This window comes from Polistes canadensis, unplaced genomic scaffold, assembly GCF_001313835.1.
Source record: "Polistes canadensis isolate GaletaPanama2010 unplaced genomic scaffold, ASM131383v1 scaffold_17, whole genome shotgun sequence".
Classification (NCBI taxonomy): domain Eukaryota; kingdom Metazoa; phylum Arthropoda; class Insecta; order Hymenoptera; family Vespidae; genus Polistes; species Polistes canadensis.
In genome coordinates, this window is record NW_014569564.1 from 497400 (window position 1) to 518973 (window position 21574).

Sequence of the window (21574 nt, forward strand, 5' to 3'; positions counted from 1 at the left end):
TATATATATATATATATACATATATATATATATACATATATATATATATATTTTTTTTTTCATTTATATACAAATTTATTTAATATCATCTACAATATCACTTTAATAATCAATAAAGGAAATTTGGCCATTAAGTGATGATGGTTTTACTTAAAATAAATTGTCCAATCGTTTAATTCATTTTTTATAATATACAAAAATAGGTTTATAATTATTCTTCTTAATTTCTGGCGCGTAATCTTTCCATAATGATAGATCCATGTCAGGAAGATCGTTACAATCAACAAGTGGATTTCTGAAAGACGAATAGAATTAGGAAGAAGAATGTATTCGTTCTGATACTCACACAAGAAACATAAATTTCATACTTACGATTCGGAAATAATTTCAAATCCTTTGGGTTGCATCAATTTAATATTATCACCATTATTACAGAATAATTTGGATATAGTTGATTTTCTTATTTCTCTCAATTGTTCTAAAAGCATTACAGTTTATTATTTAATTTTTTAAATACCTATTGAACACGAATACTTGACAGATTAGAAATAAATTGTATTTTTAGTGAAATATTTATATTATTATATATTTAATACTGACCTCTGGTAAATGCCAATTCATGATCACCAGTTTCGTACCAGAATCGATCACCAACTCGCGTTCGATAAAATTGTCTGAGAAGAATGCAAAGGAAGGTTGGACCAGCAAGAGTTCCTGGCACGTGTTCTTCCAAAGCACCACCAACAGTTAATTCTACGTCATCAGGGTAAGAATACAAACTCGCTAATTTTTTAATATTCTACAAAGAAGCAAATATTTGAATAATAATTAAAATCTAATATATTATTTTGAAGAGAATAATTTCAATGAATACAAATTTCTTCATACTTCAGGAGATATGTAGTCGCTGAAATCATTCCAATGTTTGGCTTTTTTCAAATGACAATATTCACGAAAATCATTATACGATGCTAGCCCATGATCACGATTTCTTTGTATATCCGTGGCACGTAAGTCTATGCCAAATTGTTCTTTACGTTTAAACAAGTATAACGTTATCTAAAATAACATGCGAGAAATTACATAAAATTATAACAATGAAGTAAATGAAGAAATTACAAAAAAAAAAAAACAAAAACATTATATATTTCATAAAATAAATCGTAAGATTAATATCGTTAATTTTTTTTTTCTTTTTTTGTAAGAAATATAATAAATTAATAAAAAAGATATAATAGAGATATATACTTCTTCGTCGAAAAATTGATCACTGGCTAATTCGTGTTGACACGACAAACCTCTGGTAAGTTTATCCAAATTATCATCACGTTCGATAACGGCAGGTTTATTATTATAATCGCTGAGTCTTAATGGTTGTGAAACTGAATGTCTTTCTTCGTTTATTAGTCTAATATGTATGAATAAAAATGAAATAATTTTTGATTAGAAGAATAATGTGATCAGTTTGAAGGAAGGGGATGTAACATTGATATAAATCGATTGGTTAAATACTAACTTGAGATGGCCAGCAATAAGAGAATGGAAATATCTAAATGCGGCAGTAGAATGTTCATTAAGAACACTTGGATCAACATGGGGATTATAATCGTTAACATAATCGTCCGTATCGTAAAGTATTTTACCATCGTAGGTCTGTTTTTCACCTATATATATATATGTATAATAACTTATTATAATATATGTTATATTATGTCAAAGAAAATAGAAAAAGATTAAAAAGTTTTAATAAAAAAAAAAAAAAAAGAATAATAATTCATACCAAGGAACAATGGTAACCATTCGTAATATGATATATGTTGATGTTTGGCAATAAGAATACGCCTGGTTTCTTGATAAATCATTTCATCTGACCAATGAGGATTTAAACGTGCAAGTATGCCCGCTATACGATTGTGTTCTCTGAGAAACAATATTTGCAATACCGTTAATTCGGTATTTTGATTTACACGAGTATCACCTACAAAAACAAAATTTAATTTTATTAAGTAATAAGTAACGTGAGAAGAATAAAATGATGAAATGCGTTCGTTGTGTTATTTAACTATTAATTTCTTTTTTCCTAAAATTATTCATTTTAAAAATATAATATATTATATTACTCCTGAAAATAAGCATTACTTCATATAGTGTCTATAAATTAGAAATCTTCATTTAGTTCATAATATTGCAGTACATAAAATATTTATATAATAAATTTTCGTACCGACAGTACGTAAACAGGCACATAAGCAACATTTTATTTTCGTTATTGCACGAAACGATTTTTAGGATTAATATTTAATATTTGTATAAATAATTTAAATTTTTACATATAAAGCATCTATCTCGAAATTTCAATTATATTTCAATAAATTTAATTTATTTGTTATTAAACGTAAAACAAATTTGAAAAATCATTGTGTTTAATGCAACATTATGATCTATTCGATCGTACAAATAAAAATTATTTGTTTGTTATTTGAGATAAGTAAAATAATAAAAATATAAAAAAGACATTACCAGCTGCGTAACATACTTCATCCTGAGAATCGATATTACAAATTGCCGATTTGTTTTGCGCAGCTGGAAGCCATTCCCTATTACCACGGATATCTACCCGCAAACGTCCAGCAATTCTGGCACGAACATTGTTTGCAACTTGATTGGTTGATCCATAAACGATTGAAAGATCCAAATAATGTGTAACAGAAGTCAACTATAATACGTAAAATGTATTCATAATAAATCGATTTATCATATAACGATGAGTAATAAAGATTACATTTAAAATTTTAATTGATAATCTATTACCACACAATATTATTTTGTCTGTAATAATTTAATATTAAAACAATTGCTAAATTAAAGTGAAAATTTTTGAAAATTGGTGCTACCATGTATTAGTTTTCTCTGATCGAAGAATACTAACGCAATAGATCTATAAGAAGTTACAAAAGGATATTACATGAGAAAGTAACGAACCTGTTCTACAGCGGGTTTGTTTCGTAAGTTGCAACGACGGTCAAGATCAGTAATACTACGAACAAAGCTCATACATTGAAGTGTCTTGATGTATGGATCATTAAAGGGTATAATGATGGGGTAACATCTCGGATCGGCTATTCCTTTGTGTATTAAATAACCATCGTTCGTACAGCATTGTATACTATGTGGATCTATTTTCATAAAAAACAAATATACACAAAAATAATAAATAAAAAGTTTTAGCAACATTTTTTTCTTTTATATTAGAAATACCAAAAAGTTTTAATCTTATTTTTTATTCTACAAGATATAGTTTTAATACCATATCGAAAAATGATAAAAAAGAAAAAAAGAATTGTTTTTATGTTAAGCTCAAAACTTTTCAACCCATCCACGTTGATTAAATACGTCAATGTATTTCTCAATTAATTGAAATCTTATGTTGATTAATAAAATCATAACGATAATTAATTATACCATACATTGATCGAATATATTTTAATTATTATAAATTATTTTTATTCGAAATATATTTATAATAAAAACATAAATATAAATACTTTCTGGTAACTCTAATAGTTTATTAAAGTATCGTTCTATATGACATTAAATGAGTTTCACTTAATGAATACGTTATTTAGAACCTGTACACCGCTACTACGGCAGGAAATCGCATGATTGAAAAGAAAAAAAAAACACGTTTCTTACGTTGCAATGTTGTCCGATATCAGGATTGAGTAAAATCAATAAGATTATTGACATGCCATTGCCTTGTATCGAGAATGTTAGAATTTTTTATGATTTATTATTTTTTTTTTCATTTCGAATAAATCGTTTATGTTATGTAACACACTTGCATAAATAAAGTTTTGTTAACGAGGCATACGATTTATCCTTTCTTTTTTTAGAAACATATTATGATATTTTGGATCACTTGGAAAGGTAATCAAGATAATTACCACAAGATCTATCTAATTTTAACTATCTTGGTATCTTTCATAAGAGTGTATTAAATGAATTCTTAGAAACAGGTGTCAGATATGATACGTAATTGTTCATCATTTTCATTTCATATACCGAACTAATATTAAATATTTTTCTTATGTTGTATCTATGATCATTTAGATCAGATTTTTTAGTTCCCTTTTAATGAGACACAAATGAAAAGAAAAAAAAAGAAAAAAGAATCCATAATTCAATTGAAACGTTCCGTGTTCTTTTATAATTTCAACTAAACATTGCTAGACTAATTATAAAACGAAAATGTTTCTTTGAATTTGATATGATAACGTTGTTTGTAAAAGTGATAAAGAAATTTAAAATATTTAAATGTTATTACTTTAACATTTTAACTGTTTAATTTACGAGCTATTTTTGTTTTTACCAAATGTCTTTTTATTTTATCTAATCAATCAATCTTCCGTCTCGTTAGTCTTTAATTTCAAATCTCTGAAACTTGGGAGGAGGGGAAACTTCCAAAGTTTTAAACTTCGAACCTTCGGCCTTTGGTTTTGGATACTTTGATAGTTAAAGCATCTAATCGCAGAGAAGTAAGAAACCAACTGCTTCCTACATGAATTTATGATTCAGTTGAAAAGTGACGTTCGTTCGAACAACACGTGAAACCTTCGGTGATAAAAAAAAAAACAAAAAGTTTTTTTATAATTTTAATTAGTTTTTTTTTTGTTTAAAGTGCACACATTCATTTTTATTTTGAATAATGGCAGATACTCTTGAAAGTACGTACAATTTATATACATACATATATATATAGCTTGGAAAAAAAAATAATAAAAAAAACACCATAATTTGATCAATGAAATTTCGAATAAAATATAAATAATATTTAATATATTATATTTTGAAATTTTTAACGAAAGATATAATAATACTTACGCGATTGTGTTGTTCCTTCAATCAAAGCCATATCATGGGTTATAATTTGACCCCATTGCATAGCAGCCAATGTATGTTTGTTGTCCTTGATAGGTATGCTGGGAAATAGTGTGTAACTTACTATCCTTGATAAAGGTAATTCTTTTCCCGTAATTGACTTCGTTGGTTCTAGGATTCCTAAATAATGAATTATTAATTAAACGTTTAAATTTTTCGTTGAATTAAATAAAGTATCAGTTATGAATTAATTTGTACTATCATATTTTTTCGAACAAAATGGTGATAAAAATTAATGACTCAACTTGAATAATGTATGTTACTAATAAATGTTCACGCAACCGTTTAAAAGTCGGCCAAGTTATTATACAAACGTGCTTTAGATTATTACACTCACGTTTATGGAATGAATGTTGAAGTAAACTATGATATGACTCATTTTAATTTATGGACAGAATTTAATTCATGGGAATGATTATTTAATTAATCGGTCTTTATTCAATCTTCTTGTTATAATTGGTTATTATATTCTTTTTCTTTATTTCTTTTTTCTTTTTTTTTATACAAAAATATATTGAAATTTTTTTGAAATAAAATTATGAAAATTCTAAAACTCGTCATGAATATTAAAATGACACGATACATTTTAAATATATATATTATAGTTGTATACTATTTAAAGATAAACCTATCATGCGCGGTCATATGACCGTTTTTGAAATTTCGTTTAGAATTTTTCGTATACAACGTTACTGTATCACTATATAGCTTCTTGACTTTTCCTATAATATACATACAACCCATTTTTCAATATTCACAACTTTTTTTATTGTTTACTTTTTGAAAAAAATCTATAGCATGATTAGTCTACCACGTGCGGTCATTTGATCGTTTTATAAATTTATATTATTTACGACTATATTCTCCAAAAAGCGATTTCCTGAAATTGTTTTACGAGTCTACAATGTAATTGTGGATTTATAATGTGGACATTTGAGCAATTAAAACAAATTGGAGTCGGAGTAGCTGACAAAAATACGATTTTCCAAATTCTAGGAATCGCGAATAAAATACCGAACGCAATAGCAGGTAGTTATCGGATAATCTTCTGATTTTTGTCGACGGAGTGAAACACTGTGCTCCTAAAATAATATTCTTTATTTTTTCTAAAACCTTTTCTCTGGTATCTTTCTTTTTGTGAATACGATCAAAATTTTCTGTTGCGATAAGTACTTTAGGTGTTCCAATAAATGACGGAATATAAATGTATAGCGATCTTTGTACAAAAGTACGGTCTTACGATTAAACAATAGGCATCAAAATTTTACAGTGTATAATAAAAATTATATATTATATTCGACAAAGTCAACAGAGCTAACAATATTTTGTGTTGTATGATTTACAATTATTTTATTTTTATTTCTGGTCTCAATGTTTTTGCCCTGTTTGATTTATAATTTTATATTTTAGTTTTTACTTTATCATTTGTATATTTATCCCCTAAAATATCACAAGACATTCAAGGATTATCAATTTATTAGACAAAATAAATAATATCGATGAGGTTCGTTCGGAAGATGATCAAGAAGTTTCCAATATTGATAACGATATTGTAGAAAATAATTGTGACTTATTTGACACCGATTCAGACGAAAAGAATACTTTGAATATACGAAGAGAACAAAAAACAAAGAGATTTATAGTTAATTTTGAAAGTTTAACAAAATTCGGTGTAGATGTAACCGATCAAATGGTCAGAAAATATAGTGTGAAATCTTTACAGATATTTTTCAATATCTTAGATTTAGCCGGAATAAATGCTTGGAATTTATACAAAGTAACGACGGATGAAGAAATATCAAGGCAAGAATTTTTATTTCAATTAGCAGTAGAGCTAGGGACTGACTATCAGAAGGGGAGACAGCTAAGCAAAGAATGTTCAACAAAAATAATAATAAATACAGCTACAGATTCTTCTGGACGGAAATTTTGTCATATAAGATATTGTAAAGTCAATAAGACTAACAAAATTTGTATAAAATGTAAAAAAAAACGAATGTGGACAATGTGCAATACATAATGCTGTAATTGGTAAAAATGTGCCAAAACTGCATAAATAAAAAATTCTAAATAGAAAAGCAGGGAGCGGGTATCTTTGTAGCACCAGAAAAATATTTTGTTTAATATCCAATTGGCAAAAATCTCTTTCAATATTAAGATACATATGTTTTTTTAAAGCGGTCATTTGACCGCTCATGGTAGGAATAGGTATACATGAAATGTCGAAAGGTTTAATGTTAATTCAGATTAATAGTCAAATAATAATCAAAATTTTCGTTACTATTTGATTTTGAATGTAAATTATTAATTTTAAGGTAAATATAGAAAATTCACATTTTATTTTATATAACTCATAACACAAATGTGTCCTTTTCTTTTTATATATAATAAAAAAATATAATATAAAAGTAATATAAAATATTTAAATAGATACCACATATAACTTAATAATTGTTTTTAAGTTTCATTTTAATTAATAGATATAAATATATCGAATTTAATTTGTTACGATTGCAAACCATTGGGTAGAATTAATTTAAACGGATGAGAAAGTGTTAAGACAGGAAAGTGTTACACTTAAGGCTGTAACGCACTAGAGCACAGTTTAACGAAGTGAAACATAGTGAAAACATAATATTGAACCATAGTGATTTCATCCTGAAAAATTCTTCGATCAATAATGCATTAATTAATGTATTAAGGAAAAGAAAAAGAAAAAGACAAAATATTTACTCTGTCTTCGGTATAAACCATTGATATTATATTTAATTATTTGTCTGAAGTAATTAATATTCTTGATGCATTCTTCCAACAAGTGTGGATCGTGACATAATAAAAACAAGAGTGATACAAATTTTCCATTCTTAATTCTGCACCGCGATCTAGTGCACGTCAATACTTCGAATGTTTACTTATAATTAGTATTGGTGCATTAACCTTGACATAAGTATGTAACGACAACGTGTGACAAAGTTTTGAAATGCATAATATCATTTAAAACGCACACACACACATATATATATATATTATTCGTATGAATACACGTGTGAAATGTTAACGATTAATTACTGATTGAGCGTATAAACATTTATAAGAATAATTTAATCGTGGTTACATTTGTAGGAATTGTTAAAAAATAAAAGAAAAACAAAAAGGATTATATAAAAATCTATTTTTTGTTTTTTTAGGTACGACTGGGATAAAAATTTATTCGATTAAAATCGTAGTTGACGCGTCTTTTCTAGCAACAATATTGTTCTGTTTGTTGTTGTTTGTTATCGCCAATTAAAAAAAAAAAAGGTTTCATTAATTTTTGTATCAATATTGTGGAAAATAATTTGTATCCTTCTTATTACTTTTTTCATTCACTAAATTTCAAGTAAATTTTAAGAATATTTTTGTGTCCGTGTATAATTAATTAATTTATATGACACGTATATATATACACGCATATATATACAACAAAATCAATGACCGAAAGTGAAAGACTCGTGTTTATTCTATTGAAGAACTATACTTTCGTAGTGATTTCTGGTTTGTCATCTAAACGTATTAATGACTATCACAAAATTCGTAAGACGCGTGTGTTGTAAACTAGTTAACTTTAATAATAACAAAATTAAATTCACGCTTCGTTGAAAGATTTTCACTACTGCAACATCTAACCTAAGATTTACATACATTATATACATTTTACTCAGTGACTGGAATAATACGCACGAATAATTCTGTCACGTTCGATTTACGCATGAGAACAAAAAATATGGCTGTGTCATTATTATTGTACAATAACAGTATAATTCATTTTGAAGAATGATAATAAACAAAAAAACAAAAAGTAATAGTTTCTGTGAAAGCGGAAGTTCATAAACGTTAACGACGTAAGTTGAGTGAACAAATAAAAAAACAACAACTGGGGAAAGGGTAAAGAAAAATAAAGGAAAAGGAAAGGGAGAAAATAACATTCTCCTCGACAATTAAAGGCATACGCATAACGGGACAAGTATATTGCATAATAACGATAAATGATATACCAATAATAAATATAACCATATATGCTTCGAGGGATCATTAATGAAGCATATATCGAAGGAATAATGATTTATTTAAGTCCCCATTGACTAATTCCAACTTACATTAGTTATCAATTATATCAAATCGCAAAAAAATTGTTCTACTTCATACTAAAAAAAAACTATGATCAGTATGTATTGTCGGTTAAAGATAAATTGATTAAATAACGATTGGTTTGAATGGAATAGTAATTGAAATACTTATTACATAATTTGTATAAAAGCCCTGGTATTTGAACTTAGTATTCCTTTATATTATAAGATTAATTATGTGAACGCATTAAGTATGAAATAATTTTTTAAATGTTTTATGGTATGTGATTATTATAAAACAATTCAATATATTACTTACCGTCTGCGTAATTGGGTGGAAGAAGACGTCCATATCGTGTATTAGCTGAACCCCATGTAGGATTGTAAATGTTGTTACATGTTCCGTCTATATTACGATATCTATTTTTGGGACATTGTCCATTGAACGTATCACCGCAATTATTTTGTCTGTAATATTATAAAAATATTATTATTAATAATTCTATTAGAGTGGTTTAATACGTTCCTGTATTGGTGATACATATACAATTGTCTCATCAAACGAATCAAGAAAAAAAATTACATTATATTAAATTATAAAATATTAAATTATATTATATTAAAATTATATTCACATCATACACACACACACACACACACATAAAAATTTAATTTGAAATATTAATTTTAATTTAAAAATTGAGATTAGTGTATTAATTCAATTTATTTAACTTATTCACATATTAAAGAAAAATTTTATTTTGCTTTTTCTTTTGTGTTCTTTTGCAACCAAATCGATTAACCCAATCAAACGAAAAAATAGAAAAAAGAAAATAATTGCTAAAGTTATATACATATATTGTCATATTAATTATTATCTATCGATCATAAACAGTTGTATATTTTAATATGGTAATATATTTAATTATTAAATATATAAAAATTGAGTATCAATCACAAATGCTTTATAGAAAAAAGAAAGAAAATGATGTACTAAAAGTATAAAAACAGAATATGAAATACTTGAACACATTTGCATCGTACATATATAAACTGGATTATTAATTTAAAAGCGATACGCTTGATTCTTTGATTACGAGTTTATTAAATAATCTATCGGAATAATAATCAAGCTTGTTTGAAATATTATATGAATTAGTTTGTGTTTAACAGTTAATGGTGGTATAATTACGAATCAAGACCGCTCGTTTGCTGACCTTTAATGTCACGAGTTGTCTTACACACGGAAGGTCATTCAACGTAATTACCTAGAATTATAGATAAAGAACAAATTCAAGAGAGTGTAACGAACTGGTTTGAAATAATATATCTATATCTCTTTCCTTTACATTCGTATTTAAAAAGAAATTTTACTTCTTATTAAATCTCTCGTACAATTTGTTAACACGAATGAAATACTACATCTCTATTTATTCGTTTCATTGAGAAAATTCTTTATGGAAGATTTCACTTGCAATTTGATATTATTAAAACGTATCGTACAACTTCTGACAAGTATTGTTTTTTTTTTTTTTTTAATATTTGTATTTTAATTCGTATATTGTTTCGTACGATTTTAAAACAACATATCGATATATTTGATCTAATTGTTTTTTTTTTTCACTAATATGCCTGCACATATATTGTTTTATAATTTATATTTGAATCGTTTATTTTGAAAGTGGTATAAGTCCATTTTCTATTGTTTTGAGAAAATTAAAGATTTGCATATTGGTTAATTAAAAAATATTCATTAATTATATCAAGTTTGACAATGTTTCTATTAATTTATCGATATGTAATTTGATTATATACATTACTTTTAGGCTAATTTAACTAAAATAATGTATATTTACAGGCTGCAAATGGACTTACACCACTTTCAAAATTAATCAATTGTTAAAATCGTTTAATTTCAGTTTTGAAAAATCATATATCACTTAAAATATATTTCATAATAATCCAATTTTGTTTATAAATAATAATAAGAAATAAAGTAGAAGTAGTATTTTTTATTTTGAACGTTAATTATATTGATAAATTCAACATTATTAGTAGTATTTATTTATGTTCTTCATGTGACAATGCATTTAAATATTTATGATGCACAGGAGGTATATAGTGTAATAACTGCTTGATATTCTTATATTTTTCGTAAGTAATAATAATTTTCGTAAGTAGACTGGTTTTTCCGGACATATAAGTGATAAATTTTAAGTCCTAAATTCTGTATCTTTCTTCAACATTTTATATAAGATAGTATATGGTGCACTTTTTCAAAACCTTATCCAACATATTTGCAACCAATTTACCTTGTTTTTTTATTGTTTCTTGTTATCTGTATTTTGATTGCGTTCTGTAGGTTCTTCATTGAAACGAAATTCTCTCGTTTCATTTCATGTAAAATGAATTTATTATATTGTTTATAATAACATAATATTCCAGTGGTGTATACAGGAAGTTCTTTTTTATATTATTCTTTTTTTTTCTATGAAAATTGGACTTACATCACTTTCATAATCAATGGTTATGCAATTTCTTTTATCGGCCAATTTAAAATTGGATAAAGCATTGACATTTTTTAAGAAATTAAATACTAACTAATTATAAATAGAAAGTTTACACTAAATTAAGTATTAATTACATGATATCTTATTTTTTTTTTAAAATCTACTTACACCACTTTCAAAATAAACGGTCCATTATTTTAATAATTGTATACATATATATTTTAATAATTATTCGTTGTTAATTTGTATTTGGATAAAAAAAAACAGGTTAAGAACAAAACGAAGAATAAATTTGATTAATACTTACGTTTGTAGAGGAGGAATACTTATTATGTTGGGTGACGTGGTGAATATATTGTAATTTGTAAATACATTGTTTTTCGGCGTGTAAAAATATTTGAAAGGATGACTGAAAAAGCTGTAAGTAGTTTCCGAGGCTTCCAAATCTAAATTTTTCGTCGTTGCTTTATCTGTAAATTGAAACATTGTGGAAAAAAGAAAGGTTTATTGGAAACATTTTACGATCTTTTCAAAGGAAAATAAAAAAAAAAAAAAGATAAAAGATAAATACCTAGTGTTAGTTATACGCTATAAATCTTTACACGGAACTGACTAAATCCAACGAAAAACTAGCTATTATAGCAAATAGTTTTATGTTCTGTGTCAGAGACAAGACTCTATTATAGTATATATATATTGTTCGCGAAAGGGTGGGAAAGAAGGGAGGAGGGTGGTTGGAGTTACGATGTTCTCACGGAAAATATTCGAAAGTATAACGATTGCTATAGGATTTTCCATGGTCGTATAGATATTTTATCTTACATCTCGGTTACATCATTCGGGATACACGAGAAACACATAAGTAAAGATAAAAAGAAAGATAGCATTTATATATTATTATGTAGTAGCTGTTTTTATTTAGATTTTTTTTGTTGAATTATAAACAATCCCCGATATTTCGAAGAGTAAAAAAGAAATAGTTCCGATTAAAAATCACCGACACAACGACTATAACACGTTATTTAATTACATCGATACGACAAGTGTCCTTGTTGTAGAAAGGGTTTTTTTCTTTTTTTCTTAATCTACAGTTAGATTGAAAAAACAATAGCGTGAGGGAGTGAACACCTTTCACTGCTTTCAACCGGTACCATAAATTTTATTAGCTTTTTGTATACCAACGAATAACACGATAGTAATCGTTTAGAATGATATATCTTACGATCTTTAAACTTTGAGAGAATAGTATTACTAGTATCGGTAACAGAGAGTACCCAACTCCCATTGGATTTTAATAACTTTCACTTTACTAATTAACATAATTTAATTTTAATTAGTTTAATTAGACGTTATTTAAATATGCTATTCGATTTATTGTTTAACTTATTTATTATTTTTAATTGATATCTTGTTAAAAACTTGTTAAATATCACAAAATTAAATACGTATAAAATAGAGAATTTTGTTTAAAAAAAAATTATTCGAGAAACCTGTGAGACAAATTATGTAGAATATTATCAATCAACAATATTGAACAAATTGAATAAATTTATTTACACATAAAGTTAATTTTTATGAAATATTTGATAAACGGTGGAACAAGAAAAGATCGTATTACAAAGACACGATCGAAAATACCAATTCTAATGTAGGAACGTTCACTATTCGATTTATATTATAGAATACATTTAATCGATTTAGTACTATGTTTCAATACGGAACAGTTTCGGTTCAATGATCGTATTTCAAAGGACACGGTATCGAAAATATCTGGTGACCAAGCAGGTAGAGAAACATTCACTATTTCGATACATTGAAATGATTCGGTCTGTGTTGTAGCTACGTGCTGTTTTATATCTACTACGATAAAAATGTAAAATTCTATGCGTCACGTTTCGTTGTTTTTTTTCTGCAAAATTTCTATCTCGATCGTACGTAAACAACCAAATAAATAAATACCGGTTTAACTTTGGTAATATCATTTTTCTATTGCGTGCAACTTTAAATGGCTACTTCGTGTGTTAACCTTTTGAGAAAATAATTTAATACCTTTTTTTTTCTACGGGATTGATTAAATCTGTATAGGGTTTTTTCTTTCAATTTGTCAATGCTAGTTTAACAGGACACAGAGATAGTTATCTTAAACTACATGTTTCCTTTTACAAAATTGAAATGAATTTTTTTTTTTTACAACTCTCTGTGTATAGTAATGTTATTTTCAATCCAATTTTGGATATCAATTTAACATTATCGAACAATTAATACTACTTATGCATTGGTGATTTAACGAATAATGTAATTATTATTAATTACTTTATCTATTGTGATATGTTAATTTTAATTATATCTATAATATAAGTATCTTTTAATATTGAAAATTATAGTAATTACAAGTATTTAGTTTTTATTTATATAATAATAATAATAATTAAATTAAAAAATAGAATATATATATTTAATCGTTATATAAAAATGAAAGTAGTTCTGCACTAATTATTGTTTCATGATTTTGTGGGACACGCGAAAACAATTATTAAAAGATTCAATGAATGAACTTTTTTACAAGATCAAGTTTAACTTTCTGAAGATTACTTATAATTTCATTATCGTTTATTTCTTTTTATTTATCTTTTTATCCTAGAGCAAGCAATACTTTCTTTTATATTAAAATCGTATACACTTCTAATGCTCTACTTTCGCGTATGCGAGTAACACAACTTATGCACATAAGAAATATTCTCTGGGACATTCACGAACCGATCTTTCTTTCTTTCCGTTGCTGTTTTCCCGAAGAGAAGGTCTATCAATGAACGTATGTAAAAAAAAAAAAAAAAAAAAAAGAAAAAAAACACATTTCTAAATCACATTAATGAACCAACTTTACAACACATGACTAACATTACAACTAACATGACAAACTATTTATTTGATTTTAACAAGAGATCATTGATTAAATTATAATAGTAATTCGAAAGAACACGACGTTTTACTTCTCGATATAATTACAATTTGCAAATGCTATTTATAATGTTAATTGTGTGCAACGAGAGATAAATTAAATTACCTGGTTGGTTTGTTCCTGTTCCCGCATCGAAGGTTTTGCAAAGAAAAAGAAACAACAATAGCCACGATATTTTACTTCCAAGCATGTTTCTGAAACAAATTTACAATATATTAAAAATATTATTTATATTTATAATTTTTTTTTTATATTATTTTCCGTCTTTTTATTTAAATTATTCGTCGATAAATTTTATAATATAAAATTAATATCAATTATTTTCTATATAAGATATTTAATATAAAATAATGAATTAATTAATAATAAATACAGATTATTCATTAATAAACACAATTGTAATGTTATTAATTTATCGTCGAATAAATAACAATAAAAAAAAAATTGTTCCAGTGTTGTTCCTCGTTCGTTATTCTGAAATTTCACATTTCAAATGATCACGAGTTAAATTTCGTTTGTTACGAGCAATTAAAATTAACGTATGTATGATTCTCATTTATAAACAATTAGATCTATGATAATAAATATTTAATCTCATTAATTTATCTAACAATAAGAAGAACCACTTAAAATTGTACGCCTCAATATAATTCGATAGAAATTTGGCTTGGCTTTCGTTTAGAAATTAAATTCATAATTATTTCATTAGGAGAGAATTTTATTTATTTTGTACTTACGTAAGTTTGCTTAATTAAAAAAAAAAAAACATTAGTATCGCGTGCCATATTTTATTGTTTTGATAGCATTCGATCATTTCGTAACAATAATATAATTATTTAACATAAGATAAAAGGAAGAAATGAAAGTAATACGCACGAAATGCGTTGGCACGCGAAGAGAAATAAGATGAAAAAAAAAAGAAAAGAATTATAAGCGAAAGCGATTTTTTTTTTCTGATCCTAATGAGTTTCGTTTTTCGTAGATTTCTTTAGCGCATATAATTAGTCGCAGATATTCTTTTTCTGTATGTGTGATAGTAAACAAAAAATGAAAACAAAAAATATTTTTTTTTATAATTAACCTTATCGTTACACACACACACACACATTTTAAAATCTGAATAATAATCCTGTAATTGTTCTTATCTTTCTTTATTGTTTCTGAAAACATTGTTTCACAATACTTTATGCGAGATATTCGATTGGCAATTAAAAGAATTAATTTTAAATAGGATAAATGAATAATGAAAGTTTCTTTCTTTGATAAAAATCGCATAGATTTAAAAGTATACCCACATTTTTTTTATAATGAAAAATATAAAATATTATATATTATTCTATGTTTGTTAAGAATAATTTTGCGAATATAAGAGAAGATATTTCTCGAATATTTTTATATTTAATAAGAGATATTATCGCGAAATTAGTTGTGTAAACAATTTTCAAGAAATGATAAAAGAATTTCTTCTAAATCAAAATGGAATGTACTGTACAATTAAGTTGCATTGCACCGATCCTGTAATAAGGAAACGAATGCAAATACGTTAGACTATAAAAAAAAGAAAAAAAAATGATTCGAATGAAAACACATTAAAGAAAACAAATTACCATTAATGGATTTAGAAATCAAATTATACGACTTCCCCGTGATCGATTTAATTTCTTAAATGATCAATTAATGATTCTTCGATGCGTGTCGAAGAAAAGACGTGGAGGGGTGGGGGGCGGTTATGGGGGGTCCGGCGGCAATTTAAATATAAAAACAGAGAAAGTATCAACAAACATTGTTTTGACGACGTTATAAATATTATAAAAATCAGAAATATTCACATAAAATATCTTGTCATCTCGGTTGATTAAAATTTGTTAACAATTTTCTTCGATAACATTATTAATACGTGAAAATATCTTAAACATTTCTAAAGCATAAGTTTCACCTATCAACGTTATTTATTCACTAAATTGCAAACCTATGATTGAATTTCTCTGGTAAACGAATGATAGAGAGACCGAAAAGGAACCGCAAAGAGAGAGAAATGGAGAAAAATTGAAAATAGCAATTTCACCAGATGATATGTGTTTACTATATGTTTATACTAAAACACTATATACATCAATTTAAATAATATTAAAATTCTTACGCGATTTTGACTGAACTAATGATAAAAGTAATAAACACCATGACTAAATGCAATCACATAACTTTCACCGTGTTCAAAGTCAAGGCACCAAGGATCGTACTAAAGTTAACAATAAAATTCCACAAAGTGAAATAATCAAATATTTAAAACTGTTATTTGAGTACAAAAATTTATTTGAAATTAACACGTATGTGAAAAGATTGAACATAAACTCATTTTTTAACTAAATAACCAGAAAAATAATTATTTTTCTGTAGAATATACATATGGGATTTTTTCTCTTTTATTTAGTCAGTTTTTCGAAAAGATATCTGACGAGTGAAAAATATGAATTACGATAATGTTGATGATAGGTTTGATATGAAAGAAAATCTCTCTCTCTCTCTCTCTCTTCATATATTCTAATAAATGAAATACAATAATAATAATAATAATAATAATAATAATAATAATAATACAATAAAACCTGTTCACTGCTTGACTACTAAACATTGACTGCTTTTTTAAGTCTTCTTTTCTTGTATTCGCCGTGAAACATTTTATCGTTGTTCTCGGCTGTTTAAATTATTTGGCCGCCGCCCTACACCCCCCCTCTCCACCCCAAGCATATGATGCTCTTCTTGCACTTATTGTCCCCCCACACATACTCAAATATTATCTCATTTGTCTCCTGGGACACTGTATATGTATTATATAAGATAATAAATAAACACGCATGTTATTATTTTATCTTCAAATGACTCGGTAATGAGTCTAATTAATCAAAGATAGAAAACGTTTTTCAAGTAACATTTTAAAAATATATTGAAAAGTCAACACAATTATTTATTTTTCTCTTCTATAAATATGATTATGTCAATGTTTATTTTTCTGCAATCTGAACAGAAACTGTGCACCATTTTTGTGAAGTAATTAAAATTTAGTAGAGATACGATGTACAAACAGTAATTGAGTAACATATGAGATGTTTGAAGGTCGAAACGATTGTTTAACATTTTGCTTTACCAAAACCATGTGATCTATACTTTGTACACTAAACATAAATTTTTTGAATAATTAAAATTTGCCTTATTTACAAGGAGAATGTCATAAATGTTTTTTTTAGATGTTTATGAAACTTAATAAATTTATACCTTATTTTCTTGAAAACGACTGCATACCTAGGAGTTTTTTTTGTTATAAAAGCCCCATATGTACGGTCTATAATTCAAGTAACAAATCCATATAAATTAATTAAGTTTCATGAACGTCTAAAAACAAAAATCTATGGCATTCTCCTTGTAAATGAAAATAATTTTTATGACTATTTAGTAATAAATAAAACGAAAGTATTTTAGTTACTTCGAGTTATAATGAATTTGACATATTATGAATGACATATTAATTACAGTGAATCGAATATTTTCTACAATATCAATTTGGCCAGGATTATTCTACATAAAGATAACATAATCGTCTTATTTATTTATTTTTCTCATTAATTATTTTTTTAAACTTTTTATAATTCGCCATAAAGATACCTTTTGTTCGTGAGTTTAACGAGTTACGATTTAATGAACGAATGATTTATTGGCAAATAGGGGTAAAAGTTATCATAATATATTCAATTTCTATCGAATAATATTTTTCACCTATTTCATTTCGCAACTATGTAGAAAATGATCGCGATACATGCAACCATATTATTAAGTCAAATTTACATTGTTTTTTCCCGTTCTTTTTTTCTGTTTTTTTTTTTCCTTATGCGATAAACGTTAATACCGTTCGCAAAAACGAAGGTTAATTTATCAAACTATTACCAAATGTTCGTTATGCTCCAATTCTCATCGACCGTTTTTTTCAAAGTTATTTCCAAAGTTTTGTCTAATCCCTGTCTTTTCCCGCAATTTATATTTTAAGAGAATAAAAACGTATTTAAAAATCTCACGGTACGTGATATTAAAAAAATTATTATTATCTTTTTACGCGTAAAATCATATTATCGATAAGAGACGTTAAATTGCTATGAAAGATTATTTAAATTCGTTGTGTATAAATCATTTTAATTATATATATAATTAATTATGTTATTTCATATTTATTCTTGAAAAAAAAAGAAAAATTAGAATTTTTAATTCAGAGAAATGGTATTAATGGTATCATCTTGTCTTATAATATATAAATTTGGATTTAAATAATAATTTTTTGGAATATTATATATAAATATAAAATATTAATATACCAAACAAAAAAAAAAAGTGTGTGTCAACGGCCTGATCAAATTGGATTTCTAACGTAATAAGTAAAATCGATGGGTAACCCATTTGGAAAAATAAAAACTGTATAGAAAAGTGGTAAAAAAGAAAATAAAACACGACCTTTTTAGTAGTATGTATTGAATAAGCGTGAGAAAATGTTCGTAGAAAAGTAACTCGAACCCGTAAAAGGAATAATACAAAAAATACAAACAATATAATGAAAATTGATTTACATTACGTATGATATTAATAATATTTGCATATAATTTAATTTAAAAATATATATTATATATTAAAAACTTGTTTTGAATACGAATAGTTAAGTATACACTCATACGTACATGCACCCTCTTTTATTGATCATTAAATATCGTCTGTTGATTTAAAACCAATGAAATATCTCATGAAACTAAAAGTATAACAAAATTAAAAATCGATAATTAATTCAATTCACAATCAGAGAAAGTTACGTTTATAATATCCTTCGAAATAGTTTAAAGATAAAGAAGAAGAAAAAAAGATTATACAAACAAAAGTAATATGAAATTTTTTTCTCGAAAAAACTTGTCTCACGATCAATTTCCAATCTGAAAGACGGTAAGATTTTATAACGTGTTGTTCTAACACAATTACTTAGAATTAAATCATTAATCCGGAACTAGAATTTATAAGGTATCAAACAAGGTCCAGTTAATTTTAAACTTTAAAAGCTTTGACATTGATTGATTCCGCATACCGATTCAAAAATTATCTAACGAGAAAAAAATTCCTACCAATAATTAGTAAATTAGAAAATAAAAATGAATGAGAAAATATTTTATCATATTACAAAAATATTAATATTATTGTATTAAAAAATTAACTATTAGTATACTCGTCTATCACAGCTAATTGTTTAATAATCGATATTATTATAATTAACTTTCGTAAAATTTTATGTAAAGAGAAATGATCTAGATAATATTATAATAAATTATAGATAGATAAAAATCGATCGATACAAATATTTAATATTTTATTAATTATATTAATAGCTGTGTCGTAAATCGAATGAAATTTAATTCAATATTATTCGTTAGAGTTGATTAATGGAAATAAAAAATTATTCAGAATTTATATTATTAAAATTCAATGTACTAATTAATTAAAAATAAGCACTAGTTTCTTTAGCGATTTTTTCAAATAATTATGACTCATGACAATGTTACTAGAATCAATGGTTCAGTTACAACACTATACTTTACCGTGTAGAATTTATTTTAACACTGATTATACTGATACTTCAATCATGCGTAAATTAAATTTCCTTTCGAAATGACATTAGCCTAATATCCATTGGAATATATGTCAAATGTCATATGCCCTTATAACGAACGTGTTAAAGAAATATAAACTTTAACATCTTATCAAATGAAATTTATAAAGTACGTGATTAATTAATATATATATATACCAATTACGTGCTTTATCAATTATCGAAAAAGCGTTTAATTATTAATTAAGTTAAAATATATCAAACAATGTTCCCATCATTTACAAATTATGTTTTGATTCAATTGTAAATAAAGATAAAAAATATGCAAGACAGACCATCGGCAGATTTAAATTGTAATAATATAAACAACCATTCATTATCGTTTTAAATTACAAACAAATTTACAGCTAATTTTATAATGCAATTATTTTAAAAATAAATCATTAATCAAATATCCGATAAATTCCAGATAATAAAAAAAGAACAAGCTTCGAATAATGCGATCCTTTTGTTTTTTATAAACATGAAATAAACAGTTTAATCGATGACAACAACAATCGATAATAATTCCAATAATTCAACAAAGTGAAAAATAACTACTCTAAAATTTTTCATTTAATCTACTTTCATATATATCTCCTTTTCAATGAAAAATATCTCTCAGAGATTGAATTTTAATCATCGTACCTTTGATACTATCGTCTTATGTGATCAAAAATCTTGATAATACATCGATATTAAACGAAGTTTATAGATTTATTATAGAATGTTTTGTGCTAAATTTAATCAGATTTATTGCACAAATTAAAAAATAATAATAATAATAATACTAAGGATAATAAAATGAACACTGATACAGGTACTCGTAGCACTGACAGATATTCAAAAGATATCTAATTGTAAGACACTTCCCTTTTCGGCCACGATTAGGAACTAGTACTAAATGGGAACTGAACGAACACAGGAAATTGTTCGATGCTTATAAGCAACGAGAGAAAGTACAGAGACGTTGGTTGATCAGTCACCCCACGCTACCAAAAGCTCTCTGTCTACGTACAAATCCGTCAATGTTCCTGCAATTATATCAATACTTGAGCAAGATTTGTTCAAGAGCATTCGTAACTACTTCCAAGAAATATCAACAAGGAATTTTGTTCCTGAATCTAGTTTGGTTATCTTTGGAACGTATGGAAAAAAAAGAGAAAAACAAAAACACAGAAAAACATATTGATTTTAATTTTTAATTAATAGAAAGAAAAAAGAAGTATGTGTGCGTGTGAATAAATGAAGTTTCTTTCGTTTGGAATTATTTTTACTATCCTCTGATTATTTAGCTTTTTTTTTTTTAATCTATAATTCTAATTTAAATATATTTTTATCTTTACATCGTTCACCCTTCTTCTTCTAATTCAATCTTTTTCCTTGGACT

At 25.8% G+C, this 21574-nt stretch overlaps 1 protein-coding gene across 1 annotated transcript; it reads right to left on the bottom strand.

The window, feature by feature from the left end:
* Positions 1-201: 201 nt before the first annotated feature.
* Positions 202-17127, bottom strand: LOC106793673 (peroxidase-like; the record flags this gene model as incomplete). The annotated part of the gene is made up of 14 exons (XM_014760814.1): positions 17112-17127; positions 14619-14707; positions 11862-12024; positions 9364-9512; positions 4882-5058; positions 2983-3176; positions 2521-2716; positions 1781-1978; positions 1517-1664; positions 1249-1408; positions 889-1059; positions 601-799; positions 373-478; positions 202-295 (listed from the first exon to the last, which is right to left on the bottom strand). Coding segments are annotated over exons 2-14 (2040 nt in total), but the record flags the coding sequence as incomplete, so codon positions are not given.
* Between the last annotated feature and the right edge of the window lie 4447 nt (positions 17128-21574).